Source organism: Haplochromis burtoni, unplaced genomic scaffold (genome assembly GCF_018398535.1).
Source record: "Haplochromis burtoni strain Fernald_Lab_line unplaced genomic scaffold, NCSU_Asbu1 Contig_348, whole genome shotgun sequence".
Taxonomy (NCBI): domain Eukaryota; kingdom Metazoa; phylum Chordata; class Actinopteri; order Cichliformes; family Cichlidae; genus Haplochromis; species Haplochromis burtoni.
The window spans coordinates 31,833-58,311 of NW_024582709.1; the positions used below are offsets into that span (position 1 = coordinate 31,833).

Here is a 26,479-nt window from a genome sequence, read left to right on the forward strand (position 1 = left end):
TTTCTTTTGAAAGTACTCTGCAATGTTTTGGTTATTCAACAATGCACCAATAAAGTTGAACAGCATGATTACACTATTACACTAACAACAATCTTACACTAACATATTGCTGAGTAATTGTAATTCCATTACATAAATGGAGTCATGTGAAAAAGAAAGTGCTCAACTTTCAATTGTAATGTCAATCAAATGCATTTGATTAAATGCTCATCAGTGAGTGTGAGCACCTAAATGAAGAGCAGATGTTTTGGTAGTTTACACATCTGGAGCATACAGGTGTGTGTTAACTGCCGCTACGCATCATGCACACCACACCAACATGTCAGGACAAACACTTCAGACAAAATGTCAAGCACGGTGGTGTAGGGCTGATGATTTGGGCTTTAGAACTAAAAAAAGAATAGATACACATTTGTAATAGCTAATAAAGTTTATTTCAGAAAAAAGTAAAACCATAATTACAACAAAGAACCAAATTAACCTTGAACTGCAATAAAAATATAACAAATGCAATAATAGTATAAGTGGAAGAACTAAGAGCAACTTCCAGCAGCTAAACAAGAATGGCACTTCTGGGGCCTGTGTCACAAAGCACATATTAACGAAGAAAGTTTGATGAGCCAGAAACGTACACATGCTGCAGTACACTGAGCTGTGCTTTTACTCAGTGACAGATCCCAAATAACTCCATGACTCTGCTTTGTGACACAGGCCCCAAATATCAGGAGACAGCATGACAGCCTGGCCGAATGCAAACTGCATCAGGAAGAGGGGAGGAGGAGTGAAATGTTTGGTCCTCTTGACAAAAGAAATGGTGATAAACTCATTTTTAAAACCATTTTTCTCTGAACAATACATCATCACTAAATCAAAGTACAGCAGGTTTACTACATAAAGGAAAACAGAAGAGCCAATCAACCCTCAATAAACATGGCGAGTAAACATCAAAGCAGCCACACCACTAAAAAGAAACGCTTCATTTTGTTGTACGACTTGGAAAATAATATTGCCCCGCAGGGTCATCAAAAGCAACCGGAGTCAAAAGTGCACCACTACGATGAGGAACTTTGATACTTAACTGAGAAAAGTAAACATAACCAAATTCAGTATGCTTAATAGATGACAGCTTCATTGATTAGACACATATCAAGCCTAGATCTAGAATAAAACAGACATTTGAATCCATGTCTGTGAAAATGCCATCCTAATCACACAAACACAAAAGAGTAACCTTCTTTGTCTGCTTTAAATCTGTTAAGCACATTCATGTCACATCAGTAATGAAACTTTGAACAGGTTCAATATAAGAAATCTACTATATTAATCATTAACAACAGTATTTACAATACCTAATGTGTTACTCTTTTAAACAGAGCAGAGCTTAATGTTACACAGTTGGATATTTTGCATTTTATTAATAGCCCATGGTAGATCGAACATGTCCCTGGATCTCTTTGTTCCTGACAAGAGAGGTGGTCAATACCAGAGTTGTAAGTATGTATAAGCTTATACATAACAGATCAACAAAGGGCCAATAACCAGAATATAGCATTTGTATCCTCAGAAGGCAAAGACAAAAGCTACAGTTACAGATAAATGGCTACAGTTTTTTTTTCTGTTTTTTAACAAAAGCAAGTGAGAAACTGTACAAAATATTAACAATATTGTAGGAGAAGACCATCGAGGATCTTCTCTTTGACCTTCTCTCTCTGAAGTTAATATGCTGTAATATGGGACTTTGGTCCAACAAACCCAGCAAGACAGTAATGTAACACATTCCTTCATTGTCAAATAAGGTGTCAAAGACTGGAAAGTGCAAAATGCATTGCGCTGTAGGTTGGTAATCGCATAAGGAGGGGGGAAAAGAACAAATAATTTCTATACTAAAACATAACAAGTTAGCCCTGTTACTTAAAAATCTGGTGGTGTCATTTGATATGATGGACTTGATCTGATTATGTTGCAATTCAGCTACTTTATGTGACGTTTTATCCCATTTTTATTCTTAAATGCAGCATTTGAGCCAGGAAAAAGCCGGGAAAGAAGAATGCAACAGCATTTTGTGTGTCTGTTGCTTAAATATAAGAGTTTGGTTTACACACATGTCGGTAATTATATAATTCTGCATGCAGAGGCACTGAGTTCAAAGAGTTTATAGGCCTACAGAGTATATTCTCTGGACATGCTTTCATTTCACTTCAAATTTGGATGTTATATTTTACAAAATGACTACAGACTTCAAATGTAAGCATTCGTTATTCTTACGCGGTTCAATCACCAAATATATCAAATCATCCATTTACATTATATCCATCTACTTCATATAATATGTGGTGTGAAAAATCCATGCAGCATATATAAAAACCTGTCTTTGATTAATACCATTTTTTTTTCCTTCACAGGACAAATTGTCATCCTGGCGGTTTTGGATGATAATAGCTCACTACAAATGACACTTCTGTTTTAAAACTGTTTTCTGCCAACACTGGTGAGACAAAAAAGTAAGCACTTCTGCAAATACTTTGCACCTAATGAGGCACATACTCAAGTCAGCTTGACGCACGTGCCCTTCTCCTCCAATCAAACACTGAGTTGCTGCTACCTCCACTATGCACAAAACAAAAAGAAAAACCTCCTCAAAAATGGCCTTGTTCCTGCATGTGACGTAAAAGTGACTCGCTGATTTGATCAAAAAGGATCACATTTATGTCACATGTGATGTCCAGCATTAGTTTCAGGCAACACTTGACTTGGTTGTAATGAAATACTTTTGTTGTACTGACCTCTCAGTCAACTTCAGTAAGATATATGCAGTACCTTTCAACACTGCAACTGTCACGTTAAAACGACAAATGCAGTAATATCAACAGCTTATTCTGAACATGACTGCTAATATGCAAATGCTCCAAGGTTTCTGATGTGTAAACATTTCCAAGGGTTAGGCAGACTAGTATAGTACAATAGTTACTGTATTATGTCAGCGGAGGTACAAAATGCACGTGTTTGGCAATAACCAGGGAGAGAAACACACAGTACAATCCCTGCATTTGGAGTGTGTGCCAGATAGAGTTGGGGGAGACCTGAGGTGTATACTCTATGATTGTACTGCTCTTGCATCACTTATATTAATGGAGTTCGGAAAACAAAGGAATGGGCAGAGTCTGATCCAACGACTAGTTTGGACAGCTCAAGAAACGGGAGCATCTTTTATGAGGGTTCTTGGCTGTCTTTTCATTTCAATGTATGATTTTTTAACAAATTACATCTACAGTGCTACTCTAGTGCATTTCAATGATTACATTTCTAATTGAATACACGACAGCCATTTTACAAATTCATTCATTTGCACATGTCGTCAAAACTATTAAACACCAATGGCTCTGTGGTGTTAAGGCAACTATTCAAAGTTCGATAGTTCATAGCCAGCCTTTATGGTTGACGATAACAACTAAGGAAACAATGCCAGGAATTTATTCCGATGAGTTAAAGAACTGCTGGTCAAAAAAATAAAATAAAATCTGACAAGCTTTGCTTTAATTAAAGACCGTGGGAGGTTGCTAGATTAAATGTGGTTGGTTAGAGTCACAGGAAGAAGAAGCCTGCCACGTCACAGTGGCTTAGCCTACAGCTGGATGGTATCAGTGACACTGATGAGGCTTCTAGAGTGACTGTTGTAGAGTGATTGTTGTTTTTTTCAGGATTATGGCAATTCATTGGATATGGCTAAGGAACTTGACTGTCTTGGGCACTGGTGTTTGGAGGTTAGGCTAGTCTCATTTGGGCACATAAGACAACAGGTACTGGGAATAAGTAAAATAAGGGGTAGGGAAAGAGATTCCAAGTTCTTCTACTGGTCCTCCACTTCAGCAAGCTCAGAATTAGAGGGCGGTGTGGATGGTTGGAGGTGGTTTGAAGTGGGTAATGGGCTTACGGTTGAGCCCTGGGGGACGTCACTTGGAGCTGGGTCAGGAAGGGTCAGGGTTTCTGGGGCAGACTTTTTGCGGGGTCGGTCCTTGGGGACAGAGAGTGACTCAGGCGCATCGGTGCACATGGGTGTGGAGGGGGCGCTGGCAGGGCCAGTGAGGGCACAGGAGGACAGGGGTGTCTCACTGATAGAGATCGACGGGGGAAACATCCCAATCTTCTGGTTCGTGGCCTCCTGGATGGCGCGCTCAAACTCTCTCACCTCATCCATCGTCATGTCTGGATCAGAAATTTTATTTTAATACCAGTGACAGAAAGGTGGACACAACTTTTTAAGCCTTTGTATAAATGTAGAAACATTAAGCTGGAATGTGTTAACACAGCCACACCTAGAAAATGGTACATGGTCAGTAAAAGACTAAAAAACAAAACAAACCACATATTTACAAAAAAACGTGGATACCGTGAATTTTTTAGGAACCATTTTTTTTAGAATCATCATAACTGTTAGTTCAAATTAAATTTCGTTTTTTGGCTTTGTGTGTGAGTAGTTTGACTCAGAATAAGTAGATCCATGAGAACATGTAAAGTCAGCTGTGAACGCTTCAGAGGAAAGTCATCATCAGTTTAAATATAAGAAAAGAGGGGCAATGGAGTAAAAAAAACAATGAAAGACACATACGCTTGCTTTGTCATGGATCTCTATGTCATCCAGTGAAGATGCGTTTGTTGTGGAATGCTCTTGCTGTTCATGGCAAACTTTAATGTTGGTTTTCTCATGCATTTTTCTCTCGTAATCCCGCACATCATCCAAAGTCATATCTGGAAGAAGGGGGGAGGGGTGGAACGGGGATCGAAATGTTGGTAACTCTCCTACAACGTACTCCAATTGAGAGACAGGTGGGGGAGCGAGAGCGTTAGGTGGCAAAGGCAGGCTTTTTTTGAAGTTAAAGCTTTAGAGGTTAAGCTGCCAGCTTCCCAAGACCCAAAGAGTTTGTGGGATAAAACCAAACAAATCCGAGGCACACAAAGAGGAAAGGACTGATAAGGTCAAGGATGTTTCAAGACAAAGGAAAAGCATGGAGAGGCTGGATCATTGCAAGCATAAAAGAAACACCTGCAAAACCGATTCCACAGGCAAAAAAAAAATCATTCCACAGTGAAAAGATTTTAGGAGTATAAAAAAAGTGCAGGCTGCAATGGTTAGTGGTTATAGAGAAGGGGAACGTTTCAGGGCAAAGACAATGGGCTCATCTATGCGCCCTACAGTTAATGTGCTGCAGCCACTTATACGAGCAAACAGAGCTGCTTCTTGCACAACCACAAAATTCACAGAAACAGACAAAGGTAGCTTTCATGTTTCAGTAAGGACCACACTCATCACCAAGGAATAAAGGAATAAGTGGCAATTTAACCACAACCAGCCAGTCAGATGCACTGCACGCATTTTATTTTGCTGATACTTTGTTTCAGTTTTAGAATACTGTTTCTACTCTTTACATTTTTATCTTTTTTTTGTTGCATCAACTGGTACATATGAATGTCTCCATTATGAAACATGAAAGAATGTGGTTGAAATATATTTCTATTGCGCAGGTCTCAGTTGAAACAAACTTTGACCATGCTCAAAAAGTGTTTATTATTAGTGGGTTAGTTGTGAGAAGAGGTTCCATGCTGTAAGAGAATAAACAGGACTAGCAGTGGCCAGGTTAGCTGAAGGCCGAATGACTGTTCATGCATGGCAATGAATGAGGCAGGAAGTAAACTACAGTGATCTACAATGCAAAGTATAAGAAAATGTCAAATTCAAACATTTGTTAAACTACGGACGTGCTACCACTGCATGTAGCATTGTGTACTATTACTTAGACAAGAAAACTAAATACTTTAATGACATAAGTTCAGCAGTGACCTACCTATCCACTCATCCACCCAGGCAAAAGCCTGCCTGTGTCCCAGCAGCAGCACATCCCGAACCACCTGTAAAAAAATACAAAGACGGTCTGAAGTCCAGAAAAACTTTATAAACTAACACACAAATAATATAAATAGCCACGCCTTACAGTTTGTTAATATTCAACCCATTTACCAACTATAAGATGAACATGTGCTGTGATAAGTTGCAAACATTCACGTTTCAGTTGTAACTATGGAAATTTACTTCATCCAGTACTAGAATTTGAAATATGTATTTTATTAAGACTTGTGTCTGACGTCTCACCTTGTGGACAAACTGCTCAACTCGTGTCTGCAGACCCCACACCTCAAACTTTACTGAGACAAGTTTGTATGAGCACATGATGGGATCCTGCGTGTCCCTCCAGCCCTCCTGAAGAATCCCTCGTGACGTCTTCTCAGACTTGAAATATCGTAAGTCCTGCAATTGTAGAGTGATCACACATGTGACACTGTAACCCAAACTGGCATCGTGTCTGCAACAGACTTGGGAAATAATCAAAACTTTGAACTGAATGACAGTAAATAACACCTTTTCACATTAACCCTCGTCCTTGAGAAAATCTCAAGCTTTTATTAAACAGCTATGAAAAAAGATAGATGCCAGATAAAAATGTGTGAGATGGAAGAGTCATTTGAGGTAAGTGCAGCTCTGAAGTCCACATAATTTACACAACTGAACAGATAAAAATAAAATAAAATGTATTCCTATTTTCCATCTAGAAACAGAAGAACCTTTCCATTAGAAGTGATTTAATAGTACTGTACTGTATCATCTAAATGACACAGTTTTTACTACTGTTTCCACCAGTGTGTTTACACCTCTCCAGGGGCGTTTACTCCTATTGGCTAACAGCCTTCAAACACACACACACACACACCTACACAAACTCACCTCAGACTCTTTATAGTAGCGCTCCGGGATCTCATCGTAGGCGATGTCGATGAAGCAAACTTCCCTCTCCTGGTCCTTCAGCTCAGTGTCAAAGATCTGAAAACAGACGAGGTAGATTTGCCCGTCGTCACATAAATACATCTCAGAAATGTACTTACTGGTCAGTGCAAGAGTTGGAATAGAATCTTAACACTGCTTGACTTGTACCTTGTCACTCTAAAAGCAGGGGTGGGCAACTCCAGTGTATCGCAAAGTGTATCGCAAAGCCATAGCTCTACTTATGGTCTTACACTTTCTCTGTCATTCTGTCCAATGCCGAAGACACTGCTTATTTCTGCTTGGATCAAGGACACATCTAAAACCTGCAGGACGCCGGCCCTCGAGGCCTGGAGTTGCCCACCCCTGCTCTAAAGCCTCATCACTTGAACCACATGTTATTGTCTAAATAACAAGTAGGGGGCGCTCTCTCCCATGTTTTGCAGCACTGCCAGTGCTGACTCCAATAACTGCATCAAATGTTGAGAAGTCATCGGCCCTCCTTCATTCTTTGTGTTGCTTTCTTATTGCTGTCGGTCATTATTTCTCATGTTGAATAAAGGGATGTTGCAGTTAGTTTTACAACTTTATAATACACTGCAATTTATGCATGCATCTACTTGTCGATTTATCAGTTCTTCTACAGTCAGAGCTTGTGAGCATCTTGCTGCAAAATTTGTGTGAAACAAAATCAAAAGCTTGATAAATAATAAGTTGACCTCTAGAAATAGTCCTTTCTACTACAACAGCAACCCTGTGATACATCACAAACTAGACACTGTGGCACTTAAATAATTCCAAGGTTACAATTACATTCTGAAACTGTTCTGATAATGACAGAGAGGGAAAGCAATAAAAGAAGTGACAGGAAATTGATTTGTGTCAACAGATGAGAAGAAGGAAAAATAGCTGCACTTTGTCACTCTGCAAAATATAAACAAACATCTGCAGTAATGAATGAGTGAAATGTTTTGGGGTTTTTTTTTTTTCACTCGATGCTGAATATTTTTAAAGATACTGATGCAGCACCAGCACCTAAAACTCTTAAGAGACCATTTCAATATAAACATAAGCAAGGAAAATACTCAAAATACTCTAATAAACTTAGGGTACGTCTTTAGCTATGAGAAAATAACATTTAATCTTTTTTTCTAGATACACTAACAAATGGTATTGAATGAAGACTTTTCACCTCTCATCTGAGACCCTTCTTTAGTTCTACAAGCTGATGAAGAGTCTCATGTATCAACTCGGACGTGGTCCTGAGAGTCATCAATGACTTGGATAAAAAAACAACTTCACAAACATATAAAGAAGTCCAAATGAATTCAGTTCAATGACTTAAGACTCCTGTGACCTGAATGACTGGGAACCTACAGACCTATTTTTATGGGATTATTTTGATAATATTAATAATGATAATAGCACAAGCCTTATCCATCAAGAATAAGGCTGGATTTTCAATTCAAATCATTAAGATGTGATTGAAGCTCAGGCTCTCAAGTTTAATTCCCTGGATTTTACAAACACATTACATTAACTGTTTGGGAAGTACGACCATATTAAATGTATAGTCTCCCATTTTCAGTGGATAAAAATAATTAGCATAATTACTGAATGTATATTTAGTACAGAAAGAGGGGGTAAGAGATGACAACAAACAGTAAATATATCACTGCCCAAGATTTAAGTGTATCGCAAAGCCATAGCTCTACTTATGGCCTTACACTTTCTCTGTCATTCTGTCCAATGGCGAAGACACTGCTTATTTCTGCTTAACATTAACCAGCTGTATTCTATTTTTCATGAGACTTTATGAGACATGAGCATGTTTCATTTGTTATAAGATGTGTTGTAACTTGGGCAATCCCAGAGTCTACATTCCTTGAGCTCAGCCCTGATTCAATCATATCTGTATCTTTTTTCTTTCTTTCTTTTTTGTTGCATGATCTTATTATGGTTACAGTTTCCCTGTGTGAAACCTCTCATGCATTTTCTTTTACCACACCCTCAATTCAACGAGTGCATTCTGTCCAGGCACATCTACTCATTTCCTGTCCTTCTAACTTTCAAGATTCCTTGCTTTTCCTTTTTTGTTTCCATTCATGCTTCCTCCATATTCATGCAGTTGGCCTTCCTCTCTTTCACTATGTTTTACAGCTTAGTTTATAAACAACAAGCTGAGTGGACAAATGCAAGTTATGTCGTAAGATTGGACTAGGGCAGAGGTGGGCAACTCCAGGCCTCGACGGCCGGTGTCCTGCAGGTTTTAGATCTCACCCTGGGTCAACACACCTGAATCAAATGATTAGTTCATTACCAGACCTCTGGAGAACTTCAAGACATGTTGAGGAAGTAATTTAGCCATTTAAATCAGCTGTGTTGGATCAAGGACACATCTAAAACCTGCAGGACACCGGCCCTCGAGGCCTGGAGTTCCCCCACCCCTGGACTATGGGTGGGGGAAGGTTTGTTGAAGTCTTAAAAAAACACACACACACACACACACACACACACACACACACACACACCAAAGCAGCTGCATTCTTATCATTTCAGAGCATCCTTTATAGAAACATACATAACTCAGACTGGTTACTGTTTGTCATAAAAAATGCAAAGCTCCTTGTTTACTTGCATTAAAGACGTTATACAAAGTAGCAAAGCTGTTTTATTCCATTACTAAATCTAAGTGCTAAATCTGTGTGTGTGTCCGTGTGTGTCCACAGGCATTTCAAATTGAAACCAGATATTTATCCGACACAACTGTGATTTCTCTTAGTTTTCATCCACAAAGTGCACTTGCTGAAGGCGATTTCTGCTCTTTAGATTTCATTTAAAAACTCTTTGGTCTATCACTTTGTCTTGTCAGATGAAGCAAGCATCAGTCTAACGTTTCATGCATGCATCAATGAGCACTGACAGTCTGGTCATTTCCGTCTTCCTGCTTTAAGGGTACAAGTGTGGTTTGTCTCAGACACAAACAAAGCACTTGAAGCACTAGGAACCATCTTCTACGTATACATCGCAAAAACCACACATCATTTTAAAACTCGAGTGATCTTAACCTGCTTACCAGTAACCACAATACATTTAAAACTATCTGTATGTAGCACACCACTCCACGATTTCTTTTTCCTAATGTCTGAGCACTGGCAGCCTTTCATTTGATGATTAATACCCATATAAATGGGAATACAGAGAGTTAGCAATTCCAACAACCCAAATGAAATTAGGTGTCCAACAAGTGGAGCCGTTTTTTGGCAGACTCTTGAGGCTCATGCACTGTTGGCATTATTACATGATGGGATTGCACAGAAAGAGTCTTTGCTGCCAGATCTGCCTGGATAATTTTACTCATATAGCCTTTGTAGAGATCTTGTTTTTTATGTGCTATTTTATCTTAGACAGGGTTATCTTGCTTTACATATTTCTCTATGAGAAAGAGAGCAAACAGTCAGCAGTGTTACATTAAGCTGAAAGATTTGCGTGGGAGTGAGAGCCTGCCTGATTAACTGACTGGGCATATGGGCTGACAGCAGTATGGGTGTTCGCTGGGAAACCACAAACAGTGCATTTCACGATAAAGATAAAACTAAAAGTTTCATTTTCTACTTTGTTCCATTGCGCTGCTTATGGGTCACCAAAGTGCATATGCTACAGTATTTATATCAGAACAGAAAGCCCAGAAGTAACGGAACACAAGGCCATTACTAATAACACATCATGAGGTCAAATCAATATAACTTGTATAGCCCAAAATCACAAGTTTGCCTCAAAAACACTTTAAAATCTCTGCAGCATGGAAAACTATTTGCCTTTAGACCATCTGGAGGAGGAACACAGGAGGCGTCCATCTGCTTGCAGAGACATTCATGCAACAGACTGCAGATGTACAGAGCAGTCATACTATACTGTGTTCCACTCAGCATGTAACTAAAAGGAAACACCCAAACCACAGTTCAAAGCTCCTATCACACCTGCACACCATGTACTTACATTGTCATTGCATCCTTTGTTGTCCTCATATTTTGTCTCTATGTGGATGGAAAACTTGGGCAGGAACGAGCACTGTGGATTAAGAAAGAAAAAAGATGCTTAACCACTTGTAAAGACAAATTCATCAACTAATGTCCTTAACAGAAGCGGTGTTGCTTTTATTATTCTTCTGCATTCCAAAGCTGAGCAAAAATAGAAGCAACGAGCTTATGAAGCCTGTTCTTCATGAGGCTAACATATTCATACGTGCCTTGCTGTAACACCTCAAGTGCTTTTATGAGCACCGTGTCTGAGTTGGGAAGGTTTTTTTCTCCATTTGTATGTTTATCACTGTATAGTTTAAAATGAGCTGTAACAGTGCAGTACTTAAATCTCCCTGTCAAAAGTGACAAAAACCAAGACAATTTTGCTAGCCTGCTTAAAAACTCATTTTGCATGGGTGTATTTGCACTGACTCATACATAAGCACAGTACGCTCCCACACATGCACATAGACAATATCGAGCATTCCTTCGCTGTCACAACATTGTCCTCTTTCCCCGTTTATCCCCACACCCAAAAGTGTCGTGACTCACGCTACTGACATTTCTCTCTCTGCATAACAGAAGCCCTATAGCTAAGCCTAATCACATTCATATGTTTTAAATTATGTATCAAGGTTAATCATGGGTCACAGAGGCCGTTCTGATTATTGGGGAAAACTTAGTGCGTGTGTGTGTGTTTGTGTGTGTGGTTGCTATGTAAGTTGTTTTGATCATTGCAGAGACTAACAAACCCTTCTGACAGAACTCAGCTGCCACCACTGTACTGCGGCTACGGTGCATACAGCAGAAGACTGCATAATCAGTAATCGGAAAATTCTTTAATATGTAAATTCTGGCATTTTTCTACAATTTAACATGTCACAAGCAGTCAGATGTTTGAAATGAAAGACGAGCAGACACAATTTAGAGAAGGGATGTCAAAGTCATTTCACACTGTGGGCCGCATACAGCTCACTTTGATCTTGAGTGGACCAGACTTTACGAGTAAAACTATGTAATAAATCGCTAAAGCTACTAAAAAAAGTGCTGAAATTTTTGTTAACTCCGGGAAAATGCTTCCCCCTGTGAACTCACTATAAAATACAAACAAACAAACAATCAAATTATTGTCATTGTTTATGTATTACTTATTTACTTTGGTCTAGTATGAATTTCAGTGGCAGGGAGAGGTCTAAATCAATAGGAAAAGGGAAAAATCTATGCAATTCTTCACAATTTCTAAAGCTCAAAGGGCCAGAGTTGAGTCTCTGCTGGGCCTATTATTAAGTACACAATACTTAATAATCAATTTTTCTATGTGCTATTAATTAAAAGAAATGGAGAAAAAAGATCTTTGTTTGAAAACTACCGGTGAGGTAAACATAAATGTTTGCCCCTTCTATGATATTCAATTAGCTCCTAATATTTCCACAATAATATTCCACAATGATTGAGGATACTTACAGTGTATTCTTCAGATGCATGAGGTGACATCGGGTCAAAGCCATGGGAGAACACAAAAGAAAGCAAAATCAGTTACACAACATTAAAGAATATAAGTGAAGGCCACAACATATAAAAAATGTCTGTCAAATATCTGAAAACCCAAATCATCCCTCCTCACTAGAGTGTGTGTTTTCATTCCCTTTAATCTGTCCTCATCATCTTGTAACACCGCTTTTTAATGATCAGAATCATTAAAGCATCACAGAAATGTTCTGTTCTGGCCACTGTGCCTCTGATCTTTGGACTCCTGATTACTGCTTGCTCGTAATATTGGTAATATTGGCTTATTCCACCGCTGTGCTCAATGCGCATAAAAAGCACTGGCGGCTGTAAGCATGTAACTATATGCAGATTTAAACGTGGTCACGCGTGAATGAGTGACACGTTCATACTTTTTTACATAGTTTTGTGTTTTGCTACCAAACTGAAACACTGGCAACCAGAAAGCTGCAACGCTGTCACTGATGTAACATCCCATTCTGGTTGACCTTGAATGTTGTGTGGAGGCATTAAGGGCACTCAGGACCTTACAATGTCTGCAGTTTGCTTTTTGACTGAAGATGCTGTCCCATGTAAATGCCTTCACCTTTTATAGAGTTTAAGATTGCACTTTATTGATCAACACTGAAAATCCTCCCTCATCTTTCATCTATGGCAGTCACCGACCTTTAACACTGAATTAGCATTTTGCTCAAGTTGCTATAAAAGCGCTTATTTCCAAAGTCACTGCATCCAGCTCATGATCACTGTGCCCAAATCTGCTATAAGCCTTAATGTGGTGAAACCTCCAAATGTCCTTCAGAGATTACACATGGAGCTGCTGGAATCTGACCATAAATTACGAGTTAGGTTGCATAGTAACTTTGATGGCTCTGACCACTTATTCGCTTTATCTTACAGTGCTGTGCAAAAGTCTTGATCCAACTCTCATTTCTTTATATATTGTAAGGAAAATGGGAAATAGGTACAGTTGCCAGAGTTCAAAGAGAAAATCCACACAACCACACATGCATGGGATTAGGTTACGTAGGTATTCTAAATTGGCAATGAGTGTGAATGATTGCCCTGCGATAGAGCCACAGTGTGCCCCACCTCTCACCATATGGCAGCTGGGATATGCCAGCACCTGATGAATGGAAGGTAAAAAGAGAGTTTCTACAATTCTAATTAGCTTGAAATGCGATATTTGCTATAACCACAGCACAGGCTGAACTCTCTTAGGTAGGTTTTCTTGTAATTTCTTTAAGTAGTCTTCAAAAAAAGTCCTCCTGGCTTCTTGACAGCCATTCAAATCTCTCCTTTGGATGTTTCTGCCTTTAGTTCTGTTTTCTGTTAAGCTGATCCCACACTGCTTCAATAATGTTGAGGTCCAGGCTAATTTCTTTGCCTCAAACTTCAACTTTTCAGGGGACTTTTTATGAATCTGTAACAAACCACTAACCTGCGATTTTAATGAAAGTCTCCTGGCTGCAGATTTTAACTGGCACTGCTGCCTCAGACTGTGTTACATCTACAGGGGTTCATATAATCTTTCACAACTAATTAACAGATCAAGTCATCCAAATCTCGAATACTCAGAAAAATTGCTGCTTTAAACTTATACGCTGCATGAACATGTCTTTATTGGTCTTTCTGGAAATTGTGTCAGTCAGAATGGAAAAAGAAGGCTTTTAAATATGCTGCTCCCTTTTTCTGGAATAATCCGCAGACGGACCTGAAACTGTTAGAGTTGGTTATGACGGATAAGTTTGAGTCCAATAAAAATTTAAGGCAAGAAATTATTTAAATAATGTGTTAATGCAAATGATTTGGATGTTTGTGTTCACCTGCACTGAATGTCGGTTGTATTTGTTTCTTTACTTGTGTTACTTTTGCTGTAATTTCAGCTTTCTTTGGGCTCTCAGTGACTTTTACCTACATTAAAAAAAAGGATATATGCTTTTGCACAATCTATTAAAACTGTCCATTAAAGATTCACAATCTGGGACCAGATTTTATCTCCAAGCTTCTTAAACCTTTATATCTTCTTTTCACACTCCTCCAGTTCACTTAAAACATGCAGCCAAGTGTTTATAGTAGCTGGCGAGTCCTGAGAAGCTGACCTTTAAAAGAAATATTGTGCTTACAATCTGACTGTAGTTCTAGGCTTTAAACACAGAGTATTAAGAAGGCAAAAGTAGGCCTCCTTCAGTTACAACAGCTAACTCAATTCTTGATATAGCATGAGCTGTGAACAGCATGACATCCTGAGAAATACTTTTAGATGGTTTACTTACCGGTTATGGTGTAAGGGTAGTAGTTCCATGCCTTCTCTGTTACATAGAAGATTTTAGGAACCACTGCTCGAGCCCAGCTGGGTAATTTACTGCAGAGAGGCATTGAGAGAGACAAAGACAGATGTGGAGCGCAACTGTGAGCTTGTGTTAGTGAAGGAGGTTGAAAGATTGAAACTGCTTCCTTTGGCACAGCAATCATCAAAAACTTGTTTTACGCGTGAAAGGAAAATGGACTCGCAGAATAAAACAGTTGAATAAAAGAGTGCTTCTGTAAAGCTTTGATTGAGGGGAGTACAAATGGCAGCTTAGGATTTTCAGCCACTCTAATGTAATAAATGAAACCAAAAGACCAACAAAAGAACATATGGACAAAAAAAATGTTATAACAATTTATGCCGCTGATATAAATGTGGTCTATAAAGGAGCGCTCTCTCTTTTTTTATATATATACACACAGTTAAACACATTCATTCCAAGGATGGCTGAAGCAGTTGGGCTTTAAGGACCTAAAGGGACCAAAAGACACATTAATGGCAGCAATGAGGAAAAAACAAGTGGTGCCTTCCCTTTTTCTCGTGAGCTGTGCAGCAACATAATTTTACAACATAATAATTTTGTTTCATGACATTTCAACAATTCAAATCCTCGACACTGACGGATAACTTATTCCGACTTGAAACATCTCACAGCTTTGTTTCACTAATGTATTAATCTGAGTTAATAAAGCTACTTCTGGCTTTCCCCTCTTTTTCACAAGGAATCAGCAGGATGCTTCTAATGCAGGTTAAATTATGTCAAGGTAGTGTCATACTTATCCCACAAACAATATAGTCATATAAACTCTCAAAAATTTATTAAATATCGCACTATTTATCAGTTGTAGTGGCAGACATATGAGTTTTCTGAGCCTGAAAGCACTTTGTTGAAACTTTTAATCTCGGTATCATCCAGCATGAGGTCACTGTTTCAGTACTCTACCAATATGTGTATTCGGGAGACTTATTAATGCATGTCTGTGCTTGACATTCACTTTTCTTCGATTATGTACTTTGGAAAGCCGCCACCTACTTTGACTGACGTACTCTCCAAAACAGGACAAAAATGGCACTCCGTGAAATACGTGACTGCTGTGAATAAAAATTTGTGAATGCTGCCAGATATTCTCTCTCTCTTCCAACAAAGAGACTGACACCCCTCCTACACCTCCATCTGTTGAGTTCTCCTATTCCCTCCTTCTTCTTCTTGTAAAGATCTTTGCCAGCCCATGTTGCCAAACGTGCGAGCGTAATCGATGTCTGCTTTATTTTATTTATTTTTTTAAAAAAGCATCCCGGTTTATCTGAACGCATCTGAGGAATGGTAACAATTGTTCATAATCAATCAACTTTAACAATAGTAATAGTAATAATAATAATAATAATAATGATAATAAACAAGGAAAACAGTATTCAGGTTTGATGAGATCAGGCCAAATAGTAAAGTACTGTGTGAAGCAGATTGTGAGGGCTAATGAGGCGGTTAAAGTGTGACAGATTGGCAGCATGATTCCCTGCTGGTGACTTAAAGTTAATGTTTACTTGTTGCAGCTCCAGATGGATGACCAGTTAAGGTAAACAGAACAGTAGTTAACTATAGTAAAGTTATGTTGTTGATTCTATACAAGCCTAACTTCCATCCATGCAGTTTCTTCTTGCCACGCTTACCACATTTATACAAAGAACATCATTAAAATATAACAATATTACTTGTGGATTAGTTTTTTTTATGTCTTCTGGTCAATTTGATATCTCAAGAACGCCTGAAGGGAATTTTATTGCATTTGGTAGTAGAGCCAAACCAAAACACAAACAGACTTCCCCAACAATGGTTTTGTTTACTTATTTATTTACATGTTTACACTGTTGGGTTCTGCTGATATTACCCAGGTTTGTGTGTTTGTTTGTTTTAAGGCAATAAATTAAGAATGCCATTTCACTTCATGTGAAAGCACATCAGTTGTTTCCATGATTATGCACCATCTAGTAAGAATTCCTTGATCATTTTTTCACTACAAATATTGTAAGACAGAGATATAAAAGGCAGCTTGAGTGGTTGACAGAGGAACGCAGCTGTTATTTCCATTGAGAAGTGAGGGTTTCGAATTAAACCACAGGGATGTTCATCATCAATATGTGGAGCTTTTGAATTCTGCCAAACGCAGACACACATTTACGCACTCATACATTTCACTCCATCAAAATGTCAGCTGCTGTGGAAAGGTTAGTGTTTTCTAGATCTCCATCTAACTGCAAATGCAAACATCCATCAAAGCTGAGAGTTTAAGTGTTTAGAATACAATTCTGTCCCTCTTTTTTCTCCTTGCCTGAATGATAATTTTGTTGGTGCGCATGAATGAACTGCTCTGAAATGAGTAAATATCGCTCCTTAGATATTGGCAAAATTTCACAAAAATTTCACAGAACTGCTCCACCTTACAGTGTGAATGAAGATTATAGCCTAAGGTCTTTTTTTTGTACAAAGCAACTGTTGCCTTTCATTTCTGTTTAAACAAAGCTCCAAGCAAGTGTCTTCCTGAACCCTGTTGCTCAAAATACTCAATTTATCTATATAAATTTCTAGTTCAATACAAAGCAAACCGACTGAAAATATCTGAATGGAGATCCAGACGATCTCTGTATGCTGCCTTTGCCTTCTTCATTTCCTCTATTCAGAGCAGAGGTGTGCTGACTCAACATAATTAGTTCCCTGGCATAGCGAATGCTGACACGGGTATTTGTGCTAAGACAAATGGCCTACAGCATCTCTGCCTTCTTCCATTTTCTCTCTCTTGACCTCGTTTAGGCTCTGTCATATTTTTTTCTGCAAAAAAATTTCCACCTTTTCATTTTTTAATAATGTATTTCTTGCTAACTTTCATTTTAATTCGTAATAATAATTATATATATAAGGCAGCACGGTGGCACGGTGGTTAGCACTGTTGCCGCACAGCAAGAAGGTCCTGAGTTCAATTCCAACATCAGGCCGGGGTCTTGCTGTGTGGAGTTTGCATGTTCTCCCCGTGTTTGCGTGGGTTCTCTCCGGGTACTCCGGCTTCCTCCCACCGTCCAAAGACATGCAACTTGTGGGGATAGGTTAATTGGATAATCCAAATTGCCACTAGGTGTGAATGTGAGTGCGAATGGTTGTCTGTCCCTGTGTGTTGGCCCTGCGACAGACTGGCGACCTGTCCAGGGTGTACCCTGCCTCTCGCCCTATGATAGCTGGGATAGGCTCCAGCGCCCCCCGCGACCCTGAAAAAGGATAAGCGGAAGCGAATGGATGGATGAATAATAATTATATATATTTAAATGACAATTCATTATAACAAATAAGTAATTAATCATTCATTAAAATAAAAAAATGAACAACAATACTGCCAGTCTTGTCATTAAACAACCAAAGATACAATGAATGGACTTGATGCTTCTTGATACAGAGGCCATTGTGATTAGATTGTAGATCTTTGCCTCAGACAAACAAGAACAATTTTGGGTCTTTTTTACCGAATTACCTGAAATTACCACATCCTGCAAGCACTCGTGTCATCGGGAAGAAATGCTGTAAATATAAGCAAATAGTTCATCACCAGGAAACACTGCAAGCGGTGTTTAGGCAATTTGAAGTATTTCTTGTTAAACTATATCACGATTTTAACCCCTGCATTGCTTTTTTTTTGATTGACTGCATTTAGGAACAGGGAATTAGGTCCCAGGTGGCGAGAATAGCCTTTAAAACAACAATCCGACAAGCATTTGGCTTTCTGGTAAACTTCTACAGAGTTTAGCTCTGCCAGTCAGTGTGGGAAGTTTTTGATTCATTTTGATTCATTGCATTCACTGAGTAGTCTTTTCTGTAAATATTCAACCATAGGGATTGAATTTGTTCGTTCCATTTCTGAAACAAACAAACAAAATATGTTCTGTGGGCAAGAAGATTCTGCCAGAGAAAGACAGCAAACAGAAATGTTCAGGAACTGGTTGGAGACCAAATGAAAATTAGATTAGATTAATGGTGGCCAGCATAAAAAAGTAGCCCACACACTACTAATTAATCACATGTCGGGCATTCAACTAGCAGGAAAATATTCCACTGACCTGTTGAGGTAGACTCGTTTCTCTGTGTACTGTCCTTGGCCATGTGCCGGGTCTTCATACGGTTCGTTCTGGACAACCTCCACCCCTTCCCCTCGATCGCTCTGCTCATGGCTGTGTTTACTGATCATGTACAGCTGCCCAATCCGGTACTAAAAGACAAAACGCACAGACAGGGTGAGTTCACACTCCGAAGCAACCAAAACTGTGACAGAATCAGAAAGAAACACTGATAACAAAAGATTTCACCGAAAAAGTTCATCCACAGTTAAATTACAAATGAAAAGGTGCGCCAGTCGTATTTTATTTTTTATTTCTAAAAGCAAATATCCAGTTGATAATGTCATAACACCATTACCAGAATCTAATAACACTAACAAAAAGTACAAGAAAAAAAATCCACAGTTTGTGATTCACTAATGACACCTAAAAAAGAGCCTCGAACTGTGCTTCACTAACTGCACCCTTGACTCAGTCTAATTTGCTGTTATCACTGCAGCCACAGAGAAGCATATGCCAAAAGCAGTTATGGTCACCTTCCTTTTAGTCAGCGATTACATATGTAGAGCTTAAGAGAAATAGAATCAAAGGGAACTCAGCAGGGCATCAAAGCACCCATGCTAACAGCAAACTTGGCTTATACACTTCTACACCTTTTGATGCACAAGTTACCTCAGTAATACGTGCATGGTACTTTTTTTCCTGTGGAGTTTAGCACTGTAGATCATCTCAGAGAAATGTTACAAGATGAAGCAGATAAATATATTCTCTTAATCCATTAGCCTTAACATTTGAATTTTTAATTTTATAACTAATTAATAGCACATGCTATAGTATTGTGTGGTCTGTGATTTCAGTCCGTTGCCAGGTGGCTGATAGGCAACATGAGGACATCCTAATATCTGATCTAGATAAGAACCTTCAGGGCCTAAGATGTAGCTACGTACCAATTTGGGTTGCTCAACTCCTGCTCATGTGGGACTTTCTGGGCAAACAACCAGACAGGGACTGTGTTCTAGTAAGATGACGTCAAGAATTTCTACAAAGCTAAAATTATAAAAGAGTAATTAAACTGTGACTGAAGAGACACTTTAGTCAATCACGAAGTAAAAATTATATGTTTATGCAACAATGAATTCCACCTGCTTATCTTGCAGTCAACAATCGTTGTGTATTTACTGCATTTAAAGTTACTCCCGATTTCACTGAAAGCAAACATAGAAAACAAAATGAAGTCTCAGATGCTTCTTCTGCAATAATGGATCTCTGTACAAAGGTAAAAATTTCTGTTGTATGGCAAAGCAACTTCTGTTCTATAGAACCAACCTTTTTTGCACCGCGGACCGGTTTATGCCTGACAATATTTTCATGGACCAGCCTTTAATGTGTCACGGATAAATACAACAAAATAAAACTAGTACCAGTACCGAAAAAAAGAAAATTTATTCATAACACGCGTGAAAAGACCCAGGAAAACCGAGTAAACGATAACAAAATAATGCTGAAAACCGATAAAAACCCTGAAAACTATACATTTCACACCTGAGCCTCAACTCTCGCGACCCGGTACCAAATGACTCACGGACCGGTACCGGTCCGAGACCCGGGGGTTGGGGACCGCTGCTATAGAACATGTCTCTGCAGCACACTGGAACGTTTTCAATTAACCAAATAAGTGTAGCTATGCATAAATCCAAAGCATTGTTCTGTGTAAAAAGACAAAAAAGGAGAAAGACTGATTTTTAAAGAGGAGGTCAAGAGCTGAGTGTGAGAGAAAGACTGAAGAGGATCAAAGGATGGCAAATCAAAGAGATACAGAGGATACAGACAACTGTAAATTCTAGAGTGATTATAATTAAATGAATAAGGAAACATAAAGGTGAGGCATAAACAGTCTGAGCTCTTCACTAAGAGACACTAGCTTCACAAAAGATTAAAAAACCAGGAAAGTTTGCCCTGGTAAATCAAATTAACCATATTTCTGTGGATTCAGCTGACCTTTTCCAGCCTCAGCTGTTAGCTAAGCTGTGATGTCCTGTCGAGGGAAAATGAGAGGTGCTCAGATAGTCGCCCAAACAAACTCCCAGCGGGCCTCTAAATTTTCTTTCTTTGTGTTTTTTTAATAAACAGGCATAAAATAAAACGACATGAAACGGTTAAACCAGAGATTTCATCATGGAGGCTTTGCATGTGTGGTTTTTAGAAAGTTTACTTTATCACTCGCGTGATGAATATTTAACACGGAAGATTTTCTAGTTCGTTATTTCCAGGCCGCCATATTTAGTCAAATACAGTACATATGTACTTGCACACAATACCTCAAAGTAGCTGCATGGGGGTCAAATAATATACATACAACATATTATGTTAATGTGAGTGTATATTTCTGACTTAATTAGCCCAATTAACTAATAGTCTGGTGAAAACATAAAATACAACACCGTGTTATTATCGCTTTACAAACATGTTAATTCCCTGAAACTAATAAGTCTAAGTGTCCTGCTGAGGAGAGGTGATGGTGATTGTTATGCTTAACAGAGCTTTCAGTGGCCAACAGAGCCTCAGGGACAAGAGTGTAATCATTTGAAAAATAGACACTCCCACCAGAGCAGGACACATACACAGAGTAGGACACAGATGATGAATTAGTATAGCTTTTGATTAGTTCTGATTAAGCATGGGCCACGAGGAAAGAAAAAATCCTCCCTTTTGAATTTTAAACACTTGAAACCCTCATGTAATGCTATCGATTTAATGAAAAGAAGACTCTGTCTAAGATCATGATACATGATGTCGTCAACAGGGGCAGAAAGCCACATAAATATACGCAAAACATGTAGGCACATAGGTAAGGCACACAATAAGCCTATTTTACATGCATTTTCTGTTATGACACCAAAGCAACAATTAAATAGAGTGCTTTTGTTGAATGAAACCTGACATAATGTGTTTCCCGTGCTTACATTCCTTAGCTATATCACTTTCCCCCCCCCGTGCATTCATGCAATCTATGCATTAAAGGTCACAGGCACAGCTGCATCACCTTGGCTCTGCATCCTCTGTGGTGGACTAGTTTCACTGTGAAAGTAACACAATGACTCAAATCCTTTGTGGCTGTTTGGCCCACACACTGCTCTGGGCAATGATATGTATTCGTTGTTTCACACAGATAGAAACATGCATGCATGCACGTACATTACATCCGTGAACACACACACACCATGCACACATACCCACTAACCATAAAGATAGTTGTCTAAGCACAACACTAGCAGAGTGGAGATCTGGAAACAGAAGCCGGCTACAGTGAAAAATTAAGACGTACGGGCATTCTCCCTCCTTCCACTGGTCAAATAAAAGCCAAAATGAAGTGAATTTTATTTTAGCAAAAAAACAAAAAACAAAAAACCCAAACCTCTGTATTCAACATAACACACACTGGCTCAGACGGATGGTTTTGGTTAAACACTCTAACCTAGACTACAGTTTAAGATTCCTCATAAAAACTTGAAACGAGATGAAGCTAAGTTTAAAAAAAGTATTCCAACCACTACTACTGCAGCACTGATAAACAGTAAGAAAAAAATGCCTTGTACTGCGTTGCTCTCACATTAAAGCCAAAACAGTAATAATTGTGTATAAATCATAGTTTCACAAAAAAAACCCTTCCTCTCCAACAATTTACAATAATACCACATTTCACATTTCAATTCACTTTCAATTTTCAAAGTACTGGTACTGCACAGTTTTTGAATTTCAGTGAGCCATGAGGAGAGACAGGCCAAGCAGTGAACCAAACACCATGTGACATTTAATTCATTACATAACATACTATGGTCAATGCCTCAGATACAGCTCACGTAATTAGTGTTAAATGGACTGGCATTTAGATAGCACATTTCTAGTCTTGCTGACCACTCAGAACAAGTCCTTTTCATACACATTAACACAGGATTGCATTTTATGACATTTTTAAGTCATAAAAAACTGGTTCAACACTTGCTGAAGAACAGCAGATATGTTGAGGTTGGTGGGATTGAACCGCCAACATTCCAACATTCTGATTAGTAGGCTATCTGCTCTTACCTCCCGAGTCACCGTCGCTCATTTGGAGTTGGGTTTCTGGTTACCTACTGAAAGTTACAGCCAATATTAAATCTCTTTTTAGCTCTGGAAATATATGATTCTAACTGTTCATGCAGCTCAGCACTAACAGCTGCACGATGTCCATCAAATAGCCAAAGTTGCTTTCAACTGACAACAGTATACATATAGTGAATGTAATGTAATGAAACAAACAAAAACTAAGCTGATAATAATCACAACACGTAGCCATTTTAACAGCCACTTACGTCTAAAAAGCACCACTGCTGCTAAGCCCACTTTAGCAGCAGCGGTGCAGAACCCACTAAAAAGTTCAGTGAAGTTCAATGAAGTTCAGTGAGTTCAGTCTAGCACAGGGCTGTCATGTTGCAAGATTATGAAATTCATCAGGCATAGGACATTTTCTGCACTCACAGCATACCTTCAGGACATTTTGACATCAGGCTTAGTCCTGAAATAACCCATGTACAGTGTAGTGCTCTGTACTGCACAACCTCTGAAGTCCTGAAATGCATAGCCAACCTTCAAGTGTTATGCAAGGGCAGGCCTATTCAATCTTATGTAAACAGTACTTAGGCATTTATTTCCTTGGTTATAACACTTAAACGAGTCAATGGTTTCATTTACTCTGCTTGTAATATGTTGACTTTCAGATAGCTCAATCACAGACAATAAATCTGTCATGGACCATGTGTATACACCATGATAGACTAGCTACCTGTCCAGGCTGTACCCTGGCTCTTACTCTATGACATCTGGGAAAGACTCCAGCGCCGCCGCAACCCTGAATTGGTTAAGCAATGAGAAAAACAGCTGACTAGATGGAATGTCCATGAGATCAGCAGTGACAATGGACACTATATGAGTTTTTGGGCTATAGAATACTTTTTACAAAAATAAAAAGGTTTGTGTTAACTTATTGTTACAGCATATACCCAAAGCTGAATCATCTAAAGTTATTAATTACATTAAGTTCTTACATCACTGTCAAGAAGCCATTACAGTAACATCCAGGGCAAAATGCATGTTATTTTTGCATCATGTCAGTTTTGTCTCTCCTAATCTGAGTCATGGCCTGCTTTATTAATAAAAGCTCACCTCTTCAATGAAGTCTCAAAAGCTTCTAAAAACAGCTCTGGGCTGTGGGAGAGATCCAGCCTGATAAGCTGTAAATAATGCATATGCACTCCATTGCTTTCCTGTGCGCCACACAAAAACCCAGTGAGGTGAGTAGTGTCAACTGAAAGACACTGCAGTGGCAGAGGACAAAGTAAGGGGAGCGTCACAAAGATATCTGGAGTTTTGTGAGTAATGACAAATTAAAGTAAATGCAAGTGAGGTACTGTCACCTTGAAATAAAAGCTTTGAACACAAGTGTGACATCATCTTAATTCACTATTCATTTAGACAAGACGTGTCCTCGTCCATTCATTTTGACATTGATGAGTTGTAGTGGCCTTTAAAAATATCAAGGACTAGCATACGTCATCTTGCCCTCTTTTGTGGGTCAGTGTGATGATTTTAAAATATTAAAAAAAAACACCCCCACCATTAATATCCTCAATCACGAAGAAGCCAAAAAGAGGCTACCCAGTACACCGAAAGGTTTGAACAGCAACAACAACAAAAACAGAATAAAAAAGTCTTGTACTGATTAGTTCAGTAACCTGCTATTTTCTCCCTTTGGAGTAATCACTTCTGTGAAAGCTGTTCTGTAGAGTTACACTCACTCTTTCCCTTTTCTGGAAATCTTCGCAGCGTGATCAATCATTTAGCTTTATGACACAGCTGGCCGGTGCTTGCCTTGCCTTTATTTGATTTGTCCGATAACAAGGCACTCTGGTTTGTTGTTGCTCATTAATCAATAATAATAAACTAGAGTGTGTTGTCATCATCGCCCCCAATTACGAGGTCCTGGGCTAGTTCACTGAAAGCCAAATTCACAAACTAAGATGACTACATTCTTACGGATGTGAGATGAGCCAACTATGGTATCTTGCTTGAGTGCCTGTATGTGCAAACTGCATAATCATCCCTAAATTTCCATGTAAGGCAAATAATCGAATTTAATCTAAATTATTTGGCATTCTACAACTACCTGAAGAAGTGCCTGCATGTGCCATTTACAAATGTCCCCTTGAAGTTTCCTGAATGTCGTATGAACACTACATCACAAAAACGGATAGTCAACAAATGATACCACTTAATTATGAATCATTATTAATTAATGTCTTTTGTCCCTTCGCCCTCCACTCAACCCAACCAGTTGTAGCATATTTCGTCCTGTTAAAAGGGAGTTTTTCCTTCCCACTGTTGCCAAAGTGCTCACTCAAAAGTGGTTGTCTGATTGTTGGGTTTCACCGTATTATTGTAGGGTTATTACCTTACAGTGTCCTCGGGATTCCCATATGCTTGTTTGCCATTCACCTAGGGAGCATCTTTGATCCGAGGACACCACAAGGGTTACGGGACTCGAGGTAACTGTTGTTGTGATTTGGCGCCATATAAATAAAACTGAATTGAACTGAAATTGAATAACGTACCATCGACACGAAAACCAAATGTCTGGCATAGCAGATAGCGGACACTTTGTCCCTTGAACTTGATCGACGTTATTGGAAAGTTAGTTGTGTTTGCACCACAAAGCAACACAACTAACTCGTTCAACTACCTATAAACAGACCACAAAATGGCACTATAAAGAAGGCCAAAACAAACAATACAAAGGCTGCTAACATGAATCAATCCAACATCAGCTCAAGTGTCCATAAAAGCAAGCCTGTAGAGCATGTCAGCGTATCCATCAAGACGCACTGAAGTCACCGATGCAACTGCATTCCATATAGTGACCAACAAAATGGGCAAAAGTTATGTTATATCTTAATGGATATATTATAACTTTTGAAAAGTAGCGATATCTGCACTGAACATAGTAGGAGACATATAGAAGTATATACAGCCATTGAATACTTTGCTATGAGTTTTATTTAAATCCATAAGCTACAAAGAATGGAGTGACAGACATTATTTTGGTGGTTCTTTCATCTAATGTAAAAGAATAATAACACAAATATCTAGAGGGGAATCATTGCTGTGAAATAATAAAATCACTGTCATTGATATGAAGTTCTTAATTATAAAATATGAGGAGTCATTTAGCCCTAAAACATCTAGCGCTAATTTGCATTCAGCATGTCTGAGCTCACCCTCAGAAAAATACTATTATCACTTGATTATCACATAATTTCAAATATGCATTCTTCTTTTTTTTCCCTCCCTTTCCCCCCCATCTTACTTATGCTTCACTTTTCTTCTGCCAACCTATTGCCTTAAAGAAATAACAAAAGCTTTGTCCAAAGTTGCAATATCTAAAGACACCATAAACAGAAATCCCTCATTAACCAAAAAAGGAGTACTACTGCTACCAGTCCTAACGGCTTAGTGTCTAGACTCAGACATGCTTCTGCAGTGGCAATACTGATAAAATGGTTGATCCTTGTATCGTCTGTTGCTGAGAGCGATTGGGAGTGGACATCGGATAATGAGGGAGAAAGATAAAAGAGAAGAAGGGGGAAAAAGGGGAGGGATTATTGAAGTAAGGGACAGGGAAGGAATAGGGAGACAGCAGAA

General features: G+C 38.8%; 1 protein-coding gene across 2 annotated transcripts in view; it reads right to left on the reverse strand.

Moving 5' to 3' along the window:
- Positions 1–415: 415 nt before the first annotated feature.
- Positions 416–26,479, reverse strand: part of LOC102299550 (phosphatidylinositol transfer protein cytoplasmic 1) — a 73,325-nt gene continuing 47,261 nt past the window's right edge. The window contains exons 2-10 of one of the 2 annotated variants that reach the window (XM_005942737.3): positions 18,749–18,897; positions 14,616–14,704; positions 12,298–12,305; positions 10,811–10,882; positions 6,776–6,871; positions 6,146–6,301; positions 5,841–5,904; positions 4,607–4,746; positions 4,020–4,203 (exon numbers count right to left, since the gene is read on the reverse strand). In XM_005942737.3, the coding sequence (XP_005942799.1) occupies positions 4,198–4,203; positions 4,607–4,746; positions 5,841–5,904; positions 6,146–6,301; positions 6,776–6,871; positions 10,811–10,882; positions 12,298–12,305; positions 14,616–14,704; positions 18,749–18,897 (780 nt within the window). In that variant the 3' untranslated portion in view covers positions 4,020–4,197. Of the gene's footprint in view, positions 4,204–4,606; positions 4,747–5,840; positions 5,905–6,145; positions 6,302–6,775; positions 6,872–10,810; positions 10,883–12,297; positions 12,306–14,615; positions 14,705–18,748; positions 18,898–26,479 lie in introns of both variants that reach the window. The other variant, XM_005942736.3, reaches the window with a different exon arrangement.